Source organism: Leptopilina boulardi, unplaced genomic scaffold (assembly GCF_019393585.1).
Source record: "Leptopilina boulardi isolate dan_hultmark-lab unplaced genomic scaffold, ZJU_Lbou_2.1 LbouV2_278, whole genome shotgun sequence".
In the NCBI taxonomy this organism is placed as follows: Eukaryota; Metazoa; Arthropoda; class Insecta; order Hymenoptera; family Figitidae; genus Leptopilina; species Leptopilina boulardi.
The window spans coordinates 6,566,817-6,592,636 of record NW_026137838.1 but is presented as its reverse complement, the minus strand read 5'-3'; the positions used below and the strand labels follow the sequence as shown (position 1 = coordinate 6,592,636).

Sequence of the window (25,820 nt, the reverse complement as noted above, 5' to 3'; positions counted from 1 at the left end):
TTTTTTTTTTTTTTGCCAAAAATCATCATTACATGTACCGATAGGTTAGTTACAAACACGCGAGACTGTTTCTATAAAACAAAATCAGTAATTTTTTTTTTTTTTTTAATTGCAAATTGTTTTCACTAAGTCTGCAACTAATTTTGTTTGGTTGCTACAAAAAATCTGTATTGATGCACGAATATATTTGCTACAACAACAAAATTTTAGTTGATGAAAAAAAATTTTATTTGGTACAACAAAGTTTTAGTTGGTACAACACAATTTTAGTTGGTACAACCCAAATTTTAGTTGTTACAACAAAGTTTTAGTTGGTACACACCCATTTTTTAGTTGTCTCAACAAAATTTTAGTTAATACAACCCATTTTTTAGTTGGTAAAACCCATTTTTTAGTTCGTACAACAAAGTTTTAGTTGGTACAACACAATTTTAGTTGGTACAACCCATTTTTTAGTTATCACAATAAAATTTTAGTTGATACAACCCATTTTTTAGTTGGTAGAACAAAGTTTTAGTTGGTACAACACAATTTCAGTTGGTACAACCCAAATGTTAGTTGTTCCAACAAAGTTTTAGTTGGTACAACCCATTTTTTAGTTGTCACAACAAAATTTTAGTTGGTACAAGACAATTTTATTTGATACAACAAAGTTTTAGTTGGTACAACACAATTTGTTTCTTACAACAAATTAGTATTGTTACTACAACAATATCGATTTGTTTGGCAGCTATATCAAATCTTTATTATAGTAACAATACTAATTTTTTGTAAGAAACAAATTGTGTTGTACCAACAAAAACTTTGTTATATCAAATAAAATTTAGTTGTAACAACTAAAAAATGAGTTGTACCAACTAAAACTTTGTTGTACCAACTAAAATTGTGTTGTACCAACTAAAACTTTGTTGCACAAACTAAAAAATGGGTTTTACCAACTAAAAAATGGGTTGTATCAACTGAAATTTTGTTGTGATAACTAAAAAATGAGTTGTACCAACTAAAACTTTGTTAGAACAACTAAAATTTGGGGTGTACCAACTAAAATTGTGTTTTACCAACTAAAAAATGGGTTGTACCAACTAAAACTTTGTTAGAACAACTAAAATTTTGGTTGTACCAACTAAAATTGTGTTGTACCAACTAAAAAATGAGTTGTACCAACTAAAATTGTGTTGTACCAACTAAAACTTTGTTGCACGAACTAAAAAATGGGTTTTACCAACTAAAAAATGGGCTGTATCAATTGAAATTTTATTGTGATAACTAAAAAATGGGTTGTACCAACTAAAACTTTGTTAGAACAACTAAAATTTGGGTTGTACCAACTAAAATTGTGTTGTACCAATTAAAAAATGGGTTGTACCAACTAAAATTTTGTTGTAACAACTAAAAAATGGGTTGTGCCAACTAAAATTTTGTTGTAACAACTAAATAATGGGTTGTACCAACTTAAAGTTGTTTGTAGCAGCATTTACATTTGTACAACAATACAGATTTGTTGTAGCAACCAACAAAAATTTGTTACTTCCCGGTTTAGTAATTTTAGCAACAAGAGAATCTTTTCAAGAAGCAAAATCAGTAATTCTTTTTCTATAGAAAAAAAATTGTGCCTAATAAACATGAAATTAATTTTATTAGGTAGCTACAACAATTCTGTATTGTTGCATTAACAATACATTTATTACTGCAACCAATTTTTAGTTTGTTACAACAAAATTTTAGTTCATACAACAAATTAGTATTGCTATACCAACAAATATATCGTTAGTATTATACCAAGGAATTTTTCTCTACAAACAGTACAGATTTGTCGTATATAGCTACAAAATCAATTTTTTCTGACAAAAAGAATTTACAATAAAATACCAATTTACCTGAAACTAAATAATCCAAAAATCCACTTCTAAAATTCTTCTGTAAATATTTTACAAGCATCTTTTATCTCCTATAATTCTCCATCTTATGAAATAATTATGAAAATGAATTCAAAAAATAGAATATACCTTTTTTTTTTGTTTTATCACCTGGTGTGTGTTTAAAAGATCGGCTACAAATCTATTTGTGAGTCTTCCAAATTACTAGAGAGAGTATAAATGCGGAAATGGGGGGGGGGGGGAGGATATGAAATGGGCCCACAGTCAGGTTCGATGACTTGAAATTAAAGTGAGGACGATGAGCAGATGGCGCTTTTTAGGCTCGTGCCCTAAAAACCCGCCCTTACGATTTCTTTCAAGGCGTCGACCAGATGATAATTAGAGATTCTCGTTTGGGATAACAGAAACGCAGACATCTCTCTATCTTTCTCTCATTTTCGAAACTATATACCATCAGCTCCTTTATTCTCTCTCTCTCACCACCTTTCTCAGCTTTCGTCCGATTATCCCATTAATTATACAATGCAGCGCACAAAGGTGCATATTGTGTAATTACACGTAATATCTTCATATTCGCCCTTAAATTACGACTAATTCTGCAATTTTACGAAACCAGTTTCCAGTGGTGGAAATTTTTCTTCCAGTTTTTTTTTTATAAATTGTTTTAGTTATCAAGAATATTTTCCCTTAAATCTGACTTAGTCACTTTTGACTAATTCTTAGTAGAAATCAACTAATTCATTTATCCAAATTAAAGCAGGTGAATTGGTCAAAAATGACAAATTCTGATTAAAGAATCTGAATTTAGAAAATCATTTACTCTCAATTTTTTTTTTTAAACTATCAACGATAATAAAACCAATGATTTTTTAAACCTCCAACCATGTAAGTAAACGAAATGAAACTGTTATAATTAAGCCATAAAAATTCTAAACAATCTTTTAAATATTCGTAAACAATAATACAGCTGCTAATTTCAATAAAAAAAAAAAAATTTCACAATAATCCATACTGACAATTGTCTCATAGACATTATTGGTCAATAACAAAAAAAAAAAAAATAAGAAAAACATTGTATCGTCCTGCAATTTACATTTGCGCAAGTGACACGACAAATGAACTCGATGAAAATAATTATATCTTTGACGCAAACGCTCATCAAAGCAAGAATGGGAGGCAGGCGTGTTTCAAATACAAATTTCTCGGCGATTAGCTGGCGCGTGAATTACTATACAGACTTTTTGGCAATTCTTTAAAAATCAAAAATAGAATAGTCTCTCAGTGTAATGACCCGGTATTAGACATGGGTTTAAAAATAAATTCACGAAAAATAGAAGAAAGCAGAAAAAAAAAATAATACAAGTTTCCCCAAAAAAAAATATTTTTTAAATATTGTATACAACATTTATAATGTAACAATAATGTACCTGTTTTTTTTTTTTTTTTTTTTTTTTTTTTGCATCTAATTAACGTCATTTATTGCACTTTGAACAAAACACAAACACCTGTTTATTGGAAAAAGATTCTCGCTCTCTTGGACACATAAAAATCTTCTTTTTTTTTTTTTTTTTTTCTCACATCAAAGGAAATTTTTCTCTGCCTCACGCAAAAGTTTTGTATTATATATACACACATGGAGATGTAAATGCAAGATAAATGGCAGGTGCATCCTGCGATAATTTAAATTGAGCCTGTCAATTACTATATATTACACATTTAACAAAGTAGAGTACTCTCATTGCAATATAAATATGTATTTATACCCAAAAGAAATGAAGAAATTTGAAAAAAAAAACATATTTCCGCTCCTGTGTTGAAAAAAAGAAGAATTATAATCACAGGAAAAATTATAATTAAAAATTAGAATATTTATAATTAATATACCTACAATATTTATAATTTATAATTTTTATAATTTATAATTATAATATTTATAATTACTAATTATAACTAAAAAACAAAATTATATAATAATTATAATTTAATTAAAAATTTTATTTTATAATTAAAAATTATAAACATTTATTTTATTGACTTCAAATTTGTGAAATAAAATAATAATTCTAAATTTTAAAAATAAGTTTTAGCCTGAATTAAAAATTTCCACTTAAAATAATAAATAATAATTTCTGAAACGAGAGAGAAAATTTATATGCACTATAAACTATAAATAGGATAGAACTTTGCATATATATATATAGAGTTTAACTAGTCAACGAGTAAGACACCTTGTACGTGAAGAGGTTATGTAAAAAAAAATTGAGATAATGCAACTGTAGATGGGTCAAACGAGATTTAAAATATTTCATCATTATGAACAATTTTTTTTAACCACACGGTCAATTAGTTTTTAAAACTTCATTTATCAAATTTCCATTCGAAACAAGTACAAAATGTTTTAAAAATTTTACGATATTAAATTTTTAATATCAAATAAAATTTTTAATGAAATATTTAAAGTGAAATGTTTAATTTTAAATTAAATATTTAAATTAAATTTTTCATTTTAAATGAAATATTTTTATTATATTTTTCATTTTAAATAAAATACTTAAATAAAATATTTAAATTAAATTTTTCATTTTAAATTAAATATTTAAATTAAATTTTTCATTTTAAATAAAATACTTAAATTAAATATTCGATATTCAATATTTGACAATGTTAATATTAGAAAAAATAATACAGCAAATTTTTTAAGTAAACCTTTTTTTTTGGGGAAGGGGGATTTTCCTAACCGCATCCACGATCGTAGGTGGTACGAACGCACTTAAGTAGCACGAATATATACGAATCCCAAAATATACTCGATCCTCTTTTCCGTTTCCTTTTCCAAAATTCATTTTCCTTCCTCATTTATACCGTATGACTTTTCCATTAATAACAGTCATTTTATAAATGTATTTTATTAATTAAATTCTAAGCGAAATCTAAATTTAAATTTTCATATAAGATACAATTTTACATAAAAAAAAAAAAAAAAAAATGAAGTGAAAAAAAAAATATTTACTTGATTTAAACAATCAGTTACTTTACCATTATCAAAGAAATATTAATTATTATTAATTTTTATTTAATAGAATTTTTAAAATGACAACAATAATAAATTGCCAATAACCAAATAAAAAATTATCAGAATTATTTCGGAGCGATTTTAAAAAATCAATCAGAAATTATCCAGAATATCGTGATTATTTTAATTTTTAAAAATCACGCCAAAATTTTAATGCCGATGATTTGTTTGTTCATTTGTAATTCCAATTGACCAAATTTTAAATTATCCGAATTTTTAATTGATAAAATTATTAAGGCGCCGAATTTTTATTTGTCCAAAATTACAAATAGCCGAAATAATAGACAGAGAGATTTCGGCAGCAATGCTTAAAATTGACCAATTAGAAATTTTGAAGAAAATCGTAATTGGTCAATTTTTAAAAATCGCGCCGAAATCTTACTATCGATTGTTTGTTCGGTCGTTTGTATTAATTTCGGACAAATTAAAATTCGGCGCTCTAAAAAATTTCGTGAATTACAAAATTTGTATAACTAAAATTCGTTCAATTGAAATTTCTGACTTTTAAAAATTCGGACAAATTATAATTCGGTCAATTGGAATTTCTGTTATTAAAAAAGTCGTTTCAAAATTCAGTTAAATAAGAATTCTGCCAAATAAAAATTTAATTAAATTTAAATTCTTTTAAATAAAAAGTAAATTTTGTAAAATAAAAATTCGGTAAAATTTTTTTAATGTAACAAAAAAATTAGTGAAAAGAAATTCCGTCAAATAACAATTAGATAAATGAAAATTCGTTTAAAAAAAAATTCGAAACTAACGAAATTTGAAATAATTCCTACACCTTGTATATAAGACATATATATATATATATATATATATATATATGTTTAGAGATCGCCGTTGAGAAGGTTATTCTCTCTTATATAGGTTTCTGGACAAGTATTGGAAGTCTGTGAAAATACATTCGGAGGTTATCTATATTCGCGAACTGCGCGAATGAGAGACAAACACAGTTCGGACACACTAGGCGTATAGAACATAGACAGACGTGTGCATGAGGCAGACGAAACAAAATACCGCTAAATTTAATTCGGACCTTAGGTATATAACGTCTGCTAGAAGTCTAGACTCGAAAGACTCTAGACTGCGATCAAAACGAAGATGAGGCGATGAAAACGAACCAACCGCGAACGTTCCTCTTACTCTTATTTTATATATATATATATATATATATATATATATATACAAGTTTTGTATGTCTTTTCATTATATACCTACAAGCAGACACAATTTCAAAAAACACTGCTGAAAGACATTTTCCATGCGAATGCGAATAAGAAAAACCTAAAGAATCAATCTCTCTTAAACAGACGAAAAAACAAAAATAGAATGCATCTTAACTTTGCGGAACTAAAACGAACCGTGCAAAAAGAAGGAGAAAAAAATCTCTATTTAAGTGTAAAAAAAAAATTTTTTTCTTCAAATTTTAACCCACTTGGAAAGATTCCCCGGAAAGTGCCCCCTGGAGGTTCTATCAGAATTCCGTCGGAACTTTCAACGTAATTCCATCGGAATTCCATCGGAGTTCCAAAGAATTTCCGACGGAATTCTGACGGAATTAGAACTCTAAAAATTTTGAAAAAATTAATCGGAATTCCGCCGGAACTTTCAATGTAATTCCGTCGGAATTCCATCGGAGTTGCAAAAAATTTTCGATGGAATTCCGACGGAATTCCGATTAATTTTTTTCAAAATTTTTAGAGTCCTAATTCCATCAGAATTCCGTCGGAAATTCCACTTGGAAAGATTCCCCGGAAAGTGCCCCCTGGAGGTTCTATCAGAATTCCGTCGGAACTTTCAACGTAATTCCATCGGAATTCCATCGGAGTTCCAAAGAATTTCCGACGGAATTCTGACGGAATTAGAACTCTAAAAATTTTGAAAAAATTAATCGGAATTCCGCCGGAACTTTCAATGTAATTCCGTAGGAATTCCATCGGAGTTGCAAAAAATTTTCGATGGAATTCCGACGGAATTCCGATTAATTTTTTTCAAAATTTTTAGAGTCCTAATTCCATCAGAATTCCGTCGGAAATTCTTTGGAACTCCGATGGAATTCCGACGGAATTACATTGAAAGTTCCGGCGGAATTCTCATAGAACCTCCATTGGACACTTTCCGGGGAAACTTTTCCAAGTGGGAAACGTTAAGGGAAATTTTGCCAAAAAGCTACCCTTGGATCGAGTTTAATTGTTTTCAGCCCAGTATAACATAACCTCAAACTGAAAAATGATTTTTCGCGGAACTAAAAATATATTTAAAATTTATTACATCATGTTTTAAAAGATTTAGTTGTTCAATTTTTAAATTTTATTTAAAGAAAAAATCTATTTGCAGTCAAAATTTATTGGCAATTAATAATTATTTATTTATTAAAAAATATAAGGGCAAAGCTAATTATAATTAACAATTTTAGTTTTAGTTAATTGAGTTTTTTTTAAGTAAATAAATTGAAATTTTTTTTAAATAATTGAATTTTGAAAGAGGTACAGTACAAAAATTTTAAGAAATAATTGAATTTCAAAATTTTTTCTTAAATTTTAGAAAATAATTCAATTTTACAGAATTAAAAATAATAATTTTAGATATAACCATTTTTAAAAGTAATTGAATTTTCAAAGACTTGCAATTTAGATTTTTAAAAAAATAATTGAACATTAAGTGATTTTTCATTGAAATTTTCGGTGATTTTCGTTGCTAAATTTTTTTATAGAAATTACAGACAAAAATGGAAGTTAAAAAATTATTAATTGAAAAATAGTTTCAGATAATTGAATTTTTCGAAGAATATTATAAAAGTTATTAAAAATAATTGAATTTCGGCAGAGTTATAGTTTGAAATTATTAAATTTCAGAAAATTTAAATAGAAATTTTTTAGAAATAATTAAATTATAGAAGGTTTTAAATTGAAATTTTTTGAAAATAATTCAATTTCAAGTGATTTTAAATTGAAATGTTTTGAAATTAATTGAATTTCAAGTGATTTTGAATTGAAATTTTTGAAATTAATTAAACTTCAAGTGATTTTAAATTGAAATTTTTCTTTTTTAATTTGTAAAATTAAATTATTGAAATTCATAAATTAATTGAAAAATAGTTTAAAATAATTTAAAAACAGTTTAAAATAATTGAATAATAATAATAATAATAATAATAATAATAATTGAATTTTAGTGTACTGAATTTATTTCTACAAAATTTATAGCAATAAAAATTATTTCAACGAAAAACGCAGTTTTATTTGTAAGCACACTGAAAAAAGGGTTTGGTATTAACAACCAAACGTTTGGTTGGTATTTAAGCAACCAAAATTTTTTTGTTGAATCAACAAAATTTTAATTGTCTCAATCAAAATTTGTTTGACATAACCAAAATTAGAAAAAAAGGATTTTTGTTGTCCTAACTAAAGTTTGATTGGGACAACCAAAATTTTGTTGATTCAACAAAAAATTTTTGGTTGCTTAAATACCAACCAAATATTTGGTTGTTAATACCAAACCTTTTTTTCAGTGCATAAAAACAATTTTCCAATCCCTAACAAAAAAAATAGTCAAAACAAGTCTAGATAGGTCCAAGAGACCGCTATAGGTAGTTTAATTTAAAAAAAAACAAATAATAATTAAAAAATACAATCAAATATTTTTCTCTAAGAAAACAATGAGGAGAAAAATATAAATTTTTATAAAAAAAAAGAACAAACATTTTGTCCCCGAAAAATACAATGCAATTTAGAAAAGATAAATTTTCGTTTCTTTATTTTTTTATTTTTTTGGCAAAGTCTCGCTTTACAAGTAAATAATTACTTTACTTTGGACATTGGGATGTTTATCTAAATAGATGTAAAAGTATCTCATCAAACATCCCTAGGGAGAGTCGACGATGACGTTGACCTCAAACGAAGCGACTGCGACTGGCTGAAAGAGAGTTTAACCAGCAGGAAGGGAGGACGCGACGCCGCGCGCCGCGACGCTGACGCACAGCGTATATTTGGCCCTGCTTTCTAATACCATTTCCCTCTTTCTCTAACTCACACATCTCAAAAAGATTTTTTTTCTCTCTTTTTTTTTCTTTTTCGCCTATCACTATATGACTAGAGCAAACAAATTTTCCGTCTATCTTCTTTCTCTGAATTTCATTCCTTTGATCAATCAATATCTTTCAATTTTAATTTTTCAAAAAAAAATTTCTTTAGATCTGAAAAATTTTATTCCACGAATATTTTAATTTAAAAAAAAAAAAAATTTATTCTAATTTTCAAAAAAAAAACTATTTCACGAAAATTTTAATTTTAAAAAAAATTTTATTCCACGAAAATTTCTTTGTATTTTGAAAAAAAAAATTATTTTTTTTTTTTTTTTTAAAAAGAAAACAAACAAGTTTTGTTGTGCTCACCTTATAAAAATAAAAATAGAAAAAAAACATTGATTGCGTCATTTGCCGACTGAAGTGTGTAATGAATAAAGTTTGTATTGTCCGTGACTAATTTGACAAATTATTTTCGTTTTGATGGAATTGTTCAAAGAGAAAAGAAGGCTTTTTGTACAATTGTGCCCTAAACAAAAGAGGCGTCAGTCGAGGGTTATACGAGAGAGAGAGAGAGCTTTAAGAATTTCGCGGAATTTCGTGAAAGGAGAGCAGGAGTGCACCGCGAGAGGGCCGCTCGAGACATCTTGTGTATCTGAAGGAGAAAGAGAGACCGGATGTCGTCTCTGCTTTGAAAATTTATGGGCCAGTTTTATTCGTCGCGACGCTTCCGCTACAAAACTATATACTATATAGAAAAATGTTCTTGTCATTTTAACAAAATCATACATTTAACAAAATCACATTCTATAATTTACCACCAAAAAAAAAAAAAAAAAAATAGTAATAGACAAAAACGATTAACTTCTAATTCGTAAATTTCATTTCAAAATATTTTATATCATTTAAAAAATTATATTCTAATTTAAAAAATTATTTTTCGCAATTTTATTCCTAAATAAATATTCCTATAATTTTAATAATTTCAATAATTAATAATAATTTAATAATTTTAATAATTAATAATAATTTAATAATTTCAATAATTAATAATAATAGAAATAATTAATAATAATTTAATAATTTTAATAATAATAAATTCCTATAATTATTATTAGAATTACTATTATTAAATAGTAATTTTAATAAATAGCAAATTATATTTCAATGTAAAAAAATTATTTTTGAATTTTATTTCTAAATGTGACGCCCCACGAGAGAAGGGACCTTACGACAAAAAAAAATTGTAGGTTATGTTTGTGATTTTAAAGTGAAAATACCTCACAACTCTTAATACAAAACATTTGTTTAAATCTTCATTACATTTAAAAAAAATTCAATAAAAACTAATTTTGATTTTACCAAATTAAAAACATTTTTTTTAAGAAGATAAAACTATCATTAAACATAACCTAAATTTTTTTTGCCGTAAAGTCCCTTCTCTCATGGAGCGTCACAAATAAATATTTCTGTAATTTTAATTATTGTTATTATTATCAGTAAATTATACACGGAAAAAAATATTTATCCAAAACAGCGAAAGATTTCACTATAGAATAGCGAAAGATTTAATTGAAACAAGTAAAAATTTTCCTACTGTAGCGAAAAATTTCACTGTTTTAGGTAAATTTTTTTTTCCTTGTATTCTAAAATGTGAAAATTTATTTTCTAAAATTCCTAAATAAATATCCGTATAATTTTAATTATTATTATAATTATTATTATTGTTATTATTATTATTGACTAAAATAAAAAAAATGATAAAATTTCGAAGTAATGAAGATAAAAATGAATAATGTTTTTTTTTTCTTCTTTTTTTGCTATATGTATCTCTAAATAAAAAATGCTAGACTCTAAACATGACGTTTCCGGTGCTTGAAAAATAGCTGGCTAGGAATGAAATTCCCGTTAGTTAAAGATCCGTGATTGGAGTCCGTTTTATATGTATATATTGAAAGGAATGCACAAGTCACTCACCGGTTGAAGGTCGTCTGGGATCCTGAGTTCTGGAGCAATTGTTCGAAAGGCATCAGTATCTGTCCACAGCCATCGTCCTCACCGCTTTTACCACTGAATTCGTCCTCGTCCTCCTCCTCGTCCTCGTCCTCAACTGCTGAAATTACAAATAAACATCGTTAAAACATTCGACAAAAAAAAAGGAAATAAAACTAATTTAAAAAAAAAAATTATTTCTAATTTACTTTTTTACTCAAATAATAATAACAATTACATAAAATAATAATTATATTTTGTTATATTTTGTCTCAAAGCCAAATAAATATTTATTTGATTCAAGTAAATATTTATTTAATTGAAATTTGATTTAAATAAAAATTTTACTTAGAACAAAAATAAAATTTTTATTTACGCCAAATAACTATGGCTCTGAGACAACTATACGTTTATTTAATTCAAATATATTATATTTTTCGTTCAAATAAAATATTTCTCTAGATAAATATATTTATTTTTTTCTTTTTTAAGATTGAAAAAAAAAATGTGTTGGTCGCGTATATTCATTGACGAAATATATTGGCGGTAAAATATTACGAGAATGAAGCGATTTGTAAAGAAAGGGTTTTAAAATTTACTCGCAATAGTATACACACTCTGTCGCTTAAAAATTCCCCCTTTCTTTGAGATTATTTTTTTTTTTTTTACACTCCTTTCATTTTGCCTTCTTTCATTCTACTTTCTCTTCGTTTTCGCACACACATATACACACACCCCCTTTCCTTCCACTTCATGTCTCTCTCTCTCTCTCTCTCTCTCGCTCTCTGGAAGCCATTCCTGTTTCAATGAAAAGAAGACCTCCGACGCTTCTTTACGCACGTGAGATCAAATTATTACTCCCTTCCCGTATTACGCTTTACTCGAGCATATTATGTTCCTCTCTTTCCTTCGAGGTTTAATTTCTCGAAACTAGCAAAAAAAAATATCAAAAACAATTTTAAAAAATACAATTTTAAAAAATACAATTTTAAAACAAGAATATTTTTCAAAAATAAAGTTATTAATTATTGTTATTTACAAATTTTTTTTTTTAATAAAATTATTTTAAAACATCTTTTATACAGAAATTTTTCACCAGAGAAGAAAAAAAAAAAAATAAATGTCACGGTTGTTATTAAAATTACACAATTCCTGAATGGGAAACTATTGTTATGTGAAAGCGTACAAGAATACGCGAGGATAATTCCTAGGAAAAAAAAAAAAAAATTAGTGATATTGTTCATATTTCTAGGAATTATTCCAGGTATTCTATATTTTCATATTATAACAATGGTTTCACTTTACGCAGGAATTATGTATAATTTTGACAAAAAAAAAAAAAAAATAAATAAATAAAGGAAAATGAAACCCCGAGCAACTTATGCGTCAATGAATTTTAAACTGCATATTATTAAACTTTTAAATTGTTTATAATTAATTTTTAAACATTTTCCCGGCATTTTAATTATTTTTATAGTACAAACTTATTAAGTAATTGGAAACTGAGAATTAATAATAATTACTATAGAAATTACTAATTAGTAGTTAACTAAATTAGTAGTTAGTAAAAAAATAGTTTTTTTTATTAATTTTTAGTTACTAATTACTAGAAACCACTAATTAGTTGTTAACTTAATTAGTATTTAGTAAAAATTAGTATTTTTTACTGATTGAAAGTAACTAATCACTAGAAACGACTAATTAATAGTTAAGTAAATTAGTATTTAGTAGAAATGAGTATTTTTTACTATTTTTTAGTAATTAATTAATTACTAGAAATCAGTTAAGTAAATTAGTATTTAGCAGAAATTAGAATTGTTTTTACTAATTGTTAGTAAGTAATTACTGGAAATTACTAATTAGTAGTTAACTAAATTAGTAGTTAGTAAGAAAATACGTTTTTTTTACTAATTTTTATTTACTAATTACTAGAAACCACTAATTAGTTGTTAACTTAGTTAGTATTTAGTAAAAATTAGTATTTTTTACTGATTGAAAGTAACTAATTACTAGAAACGACTAATTAGTAGTTAAGTAAATTAGTATTTAGCAGAAATTAGTATTTTTTTCACTAATTGTTAGTAAGTAATTACTGGAAATTACTAATTAGTAGTTAACTAAATTAGTATTTAGCATAAGTATTCTTTTACCAATCGTTAATTAAAACTAATATCAAATAGGTTTTTCACTAATTATTACTGAAAACAGCAAATAACAGTTAAAACTAAAAAAAAAAAAAAAACTAAAAGAAAAAGACTGCCAATTGGACAAAATTTCATTAGTTGATTTTGACGAAAAAAAAAAAAATTTAATTAAAGAAAGGAACTTGAAGTCGTTTCGTTGAAGCTTAACCCTTGTTAAAATTATCTGTAACAAATTTAGACCCCAATTTTTTTTCTGTTTACTGTAAGCGTATTCTTAGAATCAGTAGAACAAGTCCACTTTGGGTAAGACGTGTCTAGCATGGGACATGAAAATTGACCGTCCATATTGGAATTTCAACAGAATCGACCAGAGAAAGAAAAAAAAATAGAAAAGAGAGAAAATCACAAACTCTCTTTACAATGAAAATTTATTTTTTTTAAACTAAATTAAATAAACTAAATAATTTTTAATAAATATAAAAAGCCACTCAAAGTAGATTAAATATATTTTTAAAAAAAGAAAAAAAAAATTATAAAAGCAATTCGCATTTTTGATTTCAATCAAAAATAAATTAAACACGGGACTTATACTGTTTATGACCTTCCCATTTGATTTTTGTGGTTCTCGACCTCTTATCAAGGCACTCGATCGCATCATCGACAGTATTACTACCACTAAACCTCTGTCCAAAACAGACATCTACACTCTCGGGTGTGTTTTCACCCTCCAAATATATATATATATATATATATATAAACACCCATCTTCCTTCCCTTCCTATTCATTTTCGCGACCATCTCTCTTCAATTTATTTAAATTACATGTGCTACAGCCCATCAAAATCATGTCTCGATTTTAAAACGCTTTTAAAGGCTTATAGAACGATTACTTTCAAATTATTTATCTCTAAATCAGAATTATAGTCATAAATTTTTTTTCTTTTATTTTCATCAATGGAGGACTAATCGACTAAAAATTAATCAAGCCGGATACTCATTTTTAGTAAAAAAAATGACTAATTGTAAGTAGAAAAAAGCTAATTCATTTAGTAAAGTTACTATTTCAATTAGTAAACTTTAATAAATGAATTAGTAGTTTTCTACTAACAATTATTAGTCATTTTTGATTTAAAATTAATAATTGTCTTGAATGATTTTTTAGTCAAAAATTTACTAATTAATACAAGAAAATTGACTAATAAATAGTGGAAAATTACCAGTTTGATTAAGTTTTACTTATTGTAATACTAACTTCATTAAATGAATTAGTAGTTTTCTACTAACAATTAGTCATTTTTTACTCAAAATTGGTAACCGTTTTGACTATTTTTTAGTCAAAAATTTACTAATTAATACTAGAAAATTGACTAATAAATAGTGGAAAATTACTACTTTGATTAAATTTTACTAATTAAAATGCTAACCCTTGATAAATGAATTAGCAGTTTCCTACTACCAATGAGTCATTTTTGACTAAAACTTAGTAGAAGGTTTCGACTATTTTTTAGTCAAAAATTTACTAATTAATACTAGAAAATTAACAAGTAAATAGTAGAAAATTACTAGTTTGATTAAATTTTACTAATTGAAATGCTAACCCTTGCTAAATGAATTAGCAGTTTCCTACTACCAATGAGTCATTTTTGACTAAAACTTAGTAGAAGGTTTTGACTATTTTTTAGTCAAAAATTTACTAATTAATACTAGAAAATTAACAAGTAAATAGTAAAAAATTACTAGTTTGATTAAATTTTACTAATTGAAATGCTAACCTTGCTAAATGAATTAGCAGTTTCCTACTACAAATGAGTCATTTTTGACTAAAAATTAGTCAAAACGGTTACCAATTCTGAGTCAAAAATGACTAATTGTTAGTACAAAACTACTAATTCGTTTAGTAAGGCTACTATTTTCATTATTTAACTTTAATAAAATTAGTAAGTTTCCACTATTAATTAGTCATTTTCGACTTAAAATTAATCAAGAGGATTACTAAATCTTAGATAAAAATGACTAATTGTAAGTAGAAAACTACTAATCAATTTAGTAAAGTTACTACGTAAATTAGTAAACTCTAATAAATAAATTAGCAGTTTTCTATTAACAATTAGTTCACAGGAAAAACAAAGTGTTATTTTAACACCAGAATTGGTGTTAAAATAACACGCAACAAATTTTACCCTAAATCTGGGTTAAATCTTATGGGTTTTAGCATTGGAGAAAATTACCCGCAACAAAAATAACACCAGCTTTTTTCTGTGTTATTCTTGACAAAAAAATAAGTAAAATACAAATTCTGCTTAATAAAAATTCAGTATCTAAAAATTCTTCAGTCAAAATTTCGCCTAAAAAAAAAAACTCTATCAAATGCTAATTCAAAAAACAAAAATTCATCTAAATAATCATTTTTGTACACAATTCTTTAAAATAAAACTATAATTAATTTTTATACTATAATCATATGCATCCCAATATACATCAATTATTAATTATAAACCTTTTCTATTAATAAAAACGATTATTCTCGATTTCAAGGATATTTCAAGAAATTACATATATACATATATATATATACAATTACATAAAATACCTCATTCAATAATCCAAACAAAGACGTTTCATTATATCGATTGTGTCTCTTAAAATTGTGACCTATTTTAATTCCGTCACGTCACCTGTTTTCGACGTTGCGTTAAATGAGTGAGAAAGAGAGAGAGAGAGAGAGAAAGCTTACATTTGAAAATTCAAGTGAGGTCGTTCTGCTTTTAGCCCATAGAATTTGGGTCATCAAAAAAAAAAAAAAAAAAAAAAAAAGGGGGTTATATTGTGAAATTAACTAAAGATGTAGATGAAGGAAAACTGTGTGCGAGAGGAAGAAGGAGGAGGAGGAGGAGGTATGGTGATAAAAGGAGATAGGAAAGGGGCGAGATAAAAGGGATGAGGTGGATGGAGGGTGGAAAAAGGGGTGAGTAGGCTCTGTAGGAGGGTGAGCAGGAGTGAACGAGGAAAAGGGATGAGAGGGGTATCAGAGGGGCGTGGCGAAATGAATGATCGCAAGACGCGGGAGTATTGATCCCGGGGACTCTACTCTCTCACGCTTTCTCCCTCTCTCTCTCTCTCTCTCACACTATTTATCTCTGTTCCTCTTTCTCTCTCTCACTCTCGCGCTTTTCTCTCTCTTTTCAAAGCTTGCTTGGCACCCCTGTACCGGGTGGCGCGGCACGGCGGTTGGGTTCAGGGTCATACATGCACCCCTTTCGTCTGGTGTCGATTCAAGGATGATTCCTTCCTTCCTTTTTTTTTTCTTCTCCCTCTTGTTTTTTTTAACCGGTCCGTTGCCCAGAATCGAAATCGATTTTGAGCAACCGTTCTCTCTCTCTCTCTCTCGCGATTTTTTTCTCATCGTCAAGTGTCTAATCTTTAGATATTGATCTACATTTTTTTTTACACCCCCCGCCCACTCCCTGCCCCCTTTAAAAGTCAATTAAAAAAATGAAAGTAATTTATATCGAACAAGGACATTTTGATTTAACATATATATTTATATTGTTACGCGCTCTAAAAAAAGGGACTTTAGAAGCAAAAAAAAAAAAAATTTATAGGTTATGTTTTAAAATTTCGAAGTAAAAATACACAGCGTCAGTTTTAAATACAAATTATTGTGTATATTATTATATCCAAAATAAAAAAACTGATTTTTATTTTACATATAAATAAAAAGAAACTTTTAATCAATGTAAAATTATCGTAAACATAACCTATAATTCTTTTGCTTCTAAGGTCCGATTCTTGGAAAAGACAAAAAATTTGTTGCAACAAAACAGATTTGTTAGTTCTATACACTGAAAAGAAAAATTATACTTGATCCAAATATAGTTTTCTTAATTATTATCAAATAAATATATTTATTTGAACCAAATAATTGAATTAAATAAACTGTATATTTGAATCAATAATTTCTGTTTCTTGATAAACAAATATATTTAACTGACTCAAATAATAATTTATTTAATACAAAATAAATTTCAATTTGATAATATTGTAATTAAAAAAAAAAAAAAGATTTTAACGTATAGATTTATATATTTAAAGAAGTACAAAATATTTCATATCAAAAAATAAATATTGAAACATAAGAGGACAATTTCACTTGAAGCAAAATCATATCAGATACGCAAACGAGAGAACTCTCGAGGGATTTAATCGAATTAGGGATGCTTCTTGCGCAAGTGCTTCTCGAGTTATGCATAGGCATTCGACTACCAATGAGTAGCCAATGAAATACCAAAAGGGGTAGGGTTGAATTTACCGAACAAAAATTTAAACTACCTTGATAAATTTTAGTTTCATTCAAAAATATTTCATCAATAATAATAATAATAATAATAATAATAATAATAATAATAATAATAATAATAATAATAATAATAATAATAATAATAATAATAATAATAATAATAATAATAATAATAATAATAATAATAATAATAATAATAATAATAATAATAATAATAATAATAATAATAATAATAATAATAATAATAATAATAATAATAATAATAATAATAATAATAATAATAATAATAATAATAATAATAATAATAATAATAATAATAATAATAATAATAATAATAATAATAATAATAATAATAATAATAATAATAATAATAATAATAATAATAATAATAATAATAATAATAATAATAATAATAATAATAATAATAATAATAATAATAATAATAATAATAATAATAATAATAATAATAATAATAATAATAATAATAATAATAATAATAATAATAATAATAATAATAATAATAATAATAATAATAATAATAATAATAATAATAATAATAATAATAATAATAATAATAATAATAATAATAATAATAATAATAATAATAATAATAATAATAATAATAATAATAATAATAATAATAATAATAATAATAATAATAATAATAATAATAATAATAATAATAATAATAATAATAATAATAATAATAATAATAATAATAATAATAATAATAATAATAATAATAATAATAATAATAATAATAATAATAATAATAATAATAATAATAATAATAATAATAATAATAATAATAATAATAATAATAATAATAATAATAATAATAATAATAATAATAATAATAATAATAATAATAATAATAATAATAATAATAATAATAATAATAATAATAATAATAATAATAATAATAATAATAATAATAATAATAATAATAATAATAATAATAATAATAATAATAATAATAATAATAATAATAATAATAATAATAATAATAATAATAATAATAATAATAATAATAATAATAATAATAATAATAATAATAATAATAATAATAATAATAATAATAATAATAATAATAATAATAATAATAATAATAATAATAATAATAATAATAATAATAATAATAATAATAATAATAATAATAATAATAATAATAATAATAATAATAATAATAATAATAATAATAATAATAATAATAATAATAATAATAATAATAATAATAATAATAATAATAATAATAATAATAATAATAATAATAATAATAATAATAATAATAATAATAATAATAATAATAATAATAATAATAATAATAATAATAATAATAATAATAATAATAATAATAATAATAATAATAATAATAATAATAATAATAATAATAATAATAATAATAATAATAATAATAATAATAATAATAATAATAATAATAATAATAATAATAATAATAATAATAATAATAATAATAATAATAATAATAATAATAATAATAATAATAATAATAATAATAATAATAATAATAATAATAATAATAATAATAATAATAATAATAATAATAATAATAATAATAATAATAATAATAATAATAATAATAATAATAATAATAATAATAATAATAATAATAATAATAATAATAATAATAATAATAATAATAATAATAATAATAATAATAATAATAATAATAATAATAATAATAATAATAATAATAATAATAATAATAATAATAATAATAATAATAATAATAATAATAATAATAATAATAATAATAATAATAATAATAATAATAATAATAATAATAATAATAATAATAATAATAATAATAATAATAATAATAATAATAATAATAATAATAATAATAATAATAATAATAATAATAATAATAATAATAATAATAATAATAATAATAATAATAATAATAATAATAATAATAATAATAATAATAATAATAATAATAATAATAATAATAATAATAATAATAATAATAATAATAATAATAATAATAATAATAATAATAATAATAATAATAATAATAATAATAATAATAATAATAATAATAATAATAATAATAATAATAATAATAATAATAATAATAATAATAATAATAATAATAATAATAATAATAATAATAATAATAATAATAATAATAATAATAATAATAATAATAATAATAATAATAATAATAATAATAATAATAATAATAATAATAATAATAATAATAATAATAATAATAATAATAATAATAATAATAATAATAATAATAATAATAATAATAATAATAATAATAATAATAATAATAATAATAATAATAATAATAATAATAATAATAATAATAATAATAATAATAATAATAATAATAATAATAATAATAATAATAATAATAATAATAATAATAATAATAATAATAATAATAATAATAATAATAATAATAATAATAATAATAATAATAATAATAATAATAATAATAATAATAATAATAATAATAATAATAATAATAATAATAATAATAATAATAATAATAATAATAATAATAATAATAATAATAATAATAATAATAATAATAATAATAATAATAATAATAATAATAATAATAATAATAATAATAATAATAATAATAATAATAATAATAATAATAATAATAATAATAATAATAATAATAATAATAATAATAATAATAATAATAATAATAATAATAATAATAATAATAATAATAATAATAATAATAATAATAATAATAATAATAATAATAATAATAATAATAATAATAATAATAATCCCTGCCGATGGTTGTCCACTGCCAAGAATCGTGTAAATTCTTGGTAGACCTTGTCGTGGTGGTGGGGCTTTTTACCAAAGGACAACCAGCAACCAGGGTGGTTCCCTGACCAAATAAACCAAAAAAAATTCTAAATGAAATGAGTAAAGAAATTGGTGTTTTAACCCAAGGAGGAACCCCGCAAGGGGACAATACTCCCACTGATTCTGATCGGGTGAAAGCCTCGGTAGTCAGTGCAGGCCCCACGGATTTTGGGGGTGGCCAAAACAAAAATTTGAATGGGAATACGGGCAATAGCTTCGAGTTCAACGTTGCTGAACAATTCGAATTGATCCCAAAAATTTTGGAAAATATGCGTCATGCCTGTAAGAAACAGAAGAACATCAGCAGGGATGTTCAGGACGGAATGGCCGCTTTGGGGAAGGCGTTCGAAGTAATTCGCAGTAATCTGCGTTTTATACCAGAACCCTTCATTAGCTCAGACGTACCAAATTCCAATTTAAGAACTCCTGTGATGAAGACGCATGCTGCATCCAGTGCGTGTACGTCGAATGACCTAAAAAAGCGTCGTAGAGAGTGTGGAAGCCCAGAGGCTGGTTCTCTCATTACGACACCGAAAGAAAAGAGGGTCAAGAGCAAGGATGTCTCTTTGAACACTCTCGCCCTGCAGACGGAGGTAGGTGAGGTGAGTCTGGTTACAGCCACCAAGAAATCTTTTGCGGAAGCCACTTCCGGAAAAGAAGTGGAGAATGGTGACGGCTTCAAAACCGTAACCAATAAAAAACAAGAGGCTCGCAAAAAAAAGGCCTTGAAGAAAAAGGAAAGGAGCACGCTTCGGAAAAATCCCCCAAAGCGTCTCAGAACCACGGAGGCAGTTAAGATCTCGGCGGAGAACTCTGAGTCCTATGCCGAGATCCTAAAACTGATGAAGACTTCGGTTAAACCGGAGGAAACTGGTACCGAGGTTCTGAGAATCAGAAGAACTCTCAAAAAGGAGGTTCTTCTTGTTGTAAGAAAAGGGGGGGAAACTTCCAAGTTTGCGGAAAAGCTTACCTCCGTCTTGCATGACAAGGCAGATGTTACGGCCCTTATTAACAGAAGGACCATAGAGATAAGGGAACTGGATGAAACCACAACCGAAGAGGACGTGGTTTCTGCTGTTAAGGAAACGTTGCAAAGGTCGGATACAGAAATGACTTGTCGACTTTTGCCACGTTTCAGCGGAACGAAGGTGGCACTGATTCGTCTGTCTGAAGTAGATAGCGAATCTCTAATAAAATTAGGGAAAATAAGAATTGGGTGGATTAACGCAGCAATTCGGGAACACTTAGAAGTGGCAAGGTGCTTAAGGTGCCTTGCATATGGCCACGTGACTCGCTCATGCAAGGGCCCCGATAGAACAAACAACTGTCGGAGATGCGGCGAAGCAGGTCATTTTGCAAAAACTTGCCCTAAGGAAAAAAGACCGCAGTGCTTAACGTGCACCGATTTAGGGAAAGAAGAAACGAACCATGTCGGTGGGAGAAGTTCTTGCCCGGTTTACAAGGAGGAACTGGTGAGGCTTAAAAGGGCAAATCCTTAAAGCTTCTCCAGGTCAACCTGCATACAAGTAAGGATGCACAGGTCCTCCTGATGCAAACAGCCAGGGAAAATGAGATCGATATCCTGTTCTGCAGTGAGCAGTATCGAGGAAGCGATCTCGCTCCCTGGTATCAGGACAAGGCGAAGAGAGCCGCCATCAAGGTGTGCAACCCAGAATTGCGGGTTGACAAGTTCCTGGAGACGAGCAGTGGATTTGTTTGGGTGGAGGTGGCTAACATACGTATGTATAGCTGCTACTTCTCGCCAAATGATCCACTGACAGACTTCGAATCCGATATACAGGACCTCGAATCGAGCCTTCGTCAATCCAAGTTGGATGTTCTCGTCACTGGCGACTTTAATGCAAAGTCTCCAGAGTGGGGCGAGACAAGGCTCGATAAAAGAGGAATTATGACCGGCGAAATGATCTCCAGGAACGACCTAGTAGTTGTGAACCGGGGGAGAACATGGACGTTTCGGAGGGATGCGATCGGATCCATTATAGATCTAACGATCGCATCCTCCAAAATATTTAGCCGCATATGCGACTGGCGGGTCTCTGAGGATTATACCGCAAGTGACCACCAGTACATCGAGTTCTCAGTCTCAGTGGGAGACACACGAGGAGGCAAAAGACAGGAAGCTCCTAGTCGAAAAAGCCCCTCGTGGAACACTAAGAGACTCGACAAGGAGAAGTTCGGCCAGTCCCTTCTAGAAGCCCGCTTAGTTCAAGAGTTGGGCTGGGTAAGGAGGCCGAACAGTCTTGATGGGGAAGTGCGGGCGGTGAGAAATATAATCGTCACCGCCTGTGATGCGTCAATGCCGCGTCGCAATGGCACATTCCCCAAGAAGAGATCCTTGCACTGGTGGTCAGAAAGGTTGGCCTCCTTGCGAAAGGCATGCTTCAGAGCAAGAAGGACATATACCCGATCTAAGGGAGATCCTTTGCTCAAGGAAGCATACAAGGAGGCCAAAAAGAACCTCAGCAAAGAGATCCGCGCGTCGCGACGCCGTAGCTGGAAGGACCTAATCGAGGACGTCGAGAAGGACCCATGGGGTCTGGCTTTTAAAATCGTTACTAAGAAATTAGTAACGAGACAAAAGACCCCCGGCCTGGACAATCCCGATTGGGTCAGAAAGGTTATAAAAGCCCTGTTTCCTCCTGCAGAGCCGTGGCTTAGGAAGGACTGGAGTTCTTGCTTAGTCACAGAGGAAGAACTCTTTACTCTTGAAGAATTGGAAGCAGCAGGTAGAAGATTGAAGACAGGCAAGGCGCCTGGAATCGATGGGATAAGCAACAAGATCCTAAAAGAGGTGATTGTTGCTTCCCCCCAGATTTTGCTTGACATCTTCAATCGCTGCCTAGAGAGAGGAGAGTTCTTTCCAGACTGGAAGAGGCAAAGGCTGGTCCTCCTAAGAAAGGGTGACAAACCTCTAGATAAGGTCTCATCCTACAGGCCTATATGCCTGTTGGATACGATGGGCAAACTTCTAGAGGACATGGTTCTGCAGAGAATGCAATCTCACTTGACCGGAGAGAATAGTCTATCCGATAACCAATTTGGATTCCGCAAAGGTCGGTCCACAGTTGATGCCATAAAGGCAGTTGTGGACCTCGCCAGAGAAGGGAAAAACAAATTGGGTCCAGATAAAAAGAAGAGCTTCTGCGCGTTGGTAGCAATAGACATACGTAACGCGTTCAATTCCGCGAGATGGGAAGATCTCATCGAGTCGATGATACAGAAGGGTATACCGCCCTACCTGTTGCGGATGATGGATAATTATCTAAGCGACAGGTGGGTTATTTACGAGGGAGACACCTGCATTCTCAAGGAAGAGATGCAGCGTGGGGCCCCTCAAGGCTCGAGGGTAGGACCATTTTTATGGAATGTATCTTACGATGACTTCCTGAGAATGGACCTGCCCGAAGGTGCGGTGATCGTCGGCTTTGCGGACGACGCGTTGATCGTGTGCACTGCCGACTCGGCGGAAGCTCTGGGGATATTGGTGAACGAATGTCTTCGGCTAGCAAAATGCTGGCTGGAAACCAGAGGTCTTCAAATGGCCCTGGAAAAGACCGAAGCATTGCTAGTCACAGACAGACGTGGTTATAAATCCCCACGAATCGTGATAGACGAATTCGAGGTCAAGTGGAGGAGACAGATAAAGTACCTTGGTGTGGAATTGGATGGAAGGTTAAACTTCCATCACCACATGGCTACGGCGTCAAACAAGGCGATCGAATGTGCGGCTAATTTAGCACGGGTGATGCCAAATGTTGGAGGCCCCCGTGAGAAGAAAAGGAGACTGGTGGCGAGTGTCGCCCACGCTAAGCTGCTTTACGCAGCGCCAGCGTGGGCCCCCTCCCTGAGAACAAACAGATGTTCAACCATCTGTAAAAAGATGCTGTCCGCGCAGAGGTGCATTACTTCACGTATCGCCTCTGCTTATCGGACAGTATCTACGAGCGCTGTGCAGGTCCTTGCAAGTGTCCCGCCAGCAGATCTTTTGGCGCTTGAGAGGGAGGAAATTATCCTCCTTCTCAAAGAGGCGAATTCCTCTGAAGAGGAAGATCGACCCAGCAAGGACCGCATCCGCTTCGAAGCGAGGCACAGGCTCGTCGAAAAATGGCAACGAAGATGGGACGGGGAGGTAAAAGGTCGATGGACTTATCGCCTTATACCGACACTCGCCACTTGGCTAAGTAGGAGCCATGGAGAGGTCTCCTACTACTTGACACAAGCGCTGACAGGTCACGGATGTTTCAATTCGTACCTGCAGCGCTTTAAGAAGAAAGAGAGTGAGGTGTGTGCTTACTGCCAGTTCCCTGTGGACAACGCAGAGCACACCCTCTTTGCCTGCAGTCATTGGGACTTGGAGAGGCAGGCCATGTTCACCGGTGTAAACACTACAGTTACACCGGAGAACATGGTAGCGCTGATGATCCAGTCCCAGGAAAACTGGCGGCTCATCGAGACCTTTATCATCTCTGTTATGATGAGAAAGGATCTCGATGGCCGCAGATAGGCGAAATTGACAGTGTACAGTTTTTATTTATTTATTTGTTTATTTTATTATTTATTTTGTCCTTTTATAGTCTTTTTACAATTTTCTGTTTATTTATTTATTTATTTTAGTCTTTTTACACTTTTATGTTATATTTTGTTTGTTCATCTGTCTTTTTACAATTTTATTTTTGACTTTTGTTTATTTTACTTTTATTTTATTTACTGACTTTTTATTGTTTTCTTTTCTGGTGTGCTGTTGATTCCGCTTGACATTGATTTTAGATTTATTTTAAATTGATAACGCAGGATGTCCGCAGGAATGGACGAAGTCGCTTTTGCGACAGAGTTGGAGCGCCACCCTCGAAGGCAAAAGTCTTCACGACAGTACCGAGGGTGGATAAAAGGGCTCCCAAGAAGGGTTGACGGGTTTTAGTGGGTCGGGGCTGGTAGTAGGTCGCCAGCTTATTTTGTTTATTGTTCTCCTTTTTTTTTTTACCAACCCCACATAACCTTGGCATGCGGAAGCCAAGGTATCTGTATACAGATTTTCCCAATAGTCCCTAAGCAAAAAAAAAAAAAAAAAAAAAAAATAATAATAATAATAATAATAATAATAATAATAATAATAATAATAATAATAATAATAATAATAATAATAATAATAATAATAATAATAATAATAATAATAATAATAATAATAATAATAATAATAATAATAATAATAATAATAATAATAATAATAATAATAATAATAATAATAATAATAATAATAATAATAATAATAATAATAATAATAATAATAATAATAATAATAATAATAATAATAATAATAATAATAATAATAATAATAATAATAATAATAATAATAATAATAATAATAATAATAATAATAATAATAATAATAATAATAATAATAATAATAATAATAATAATAATAATAATAATAATAATAATAATAATAATAATAATAATAATAATAATAATAATAATAATAATAATAATAATAATAATAATAATAATAATAATAATAATAATAATA

General features: G+C 27.5%; 1 protein-coding gene across 6 annotated transcripts in view; it reads right to left on the bottom strand.

Moving 5' to 3' along the window:
* Positions 1-25,820, bottom strand: part of LOC127281832 (serine/threonine-protein phosphatase 4 regulatory subunit 1-like) — a 220,621-nt gene that overhangs the window by 167,431 nt on the left and 27,370 nt on the right. For 3 of the 6 annotated variants that reach the window (XM_051305771.1, XM_051305767.1, XM_051305766.1), the window contains exon 2: positions 10,955-11,090. In XM_051305771.1, coding sequence (XP_051161728.1) covers positions 10,955-11,007 — 53 coding nt within the window. In that variant the 5' untranslated portion in view covers positions 11,008-11,090. The remainder of the gene's footprint in view (positions 1-10,954; positions 11,091-25,820) is intronic. The other 3 variants (XM_051305772.1, XM_051305769.1, XM_051305768.1) reach the window with 1 other exon arrangement.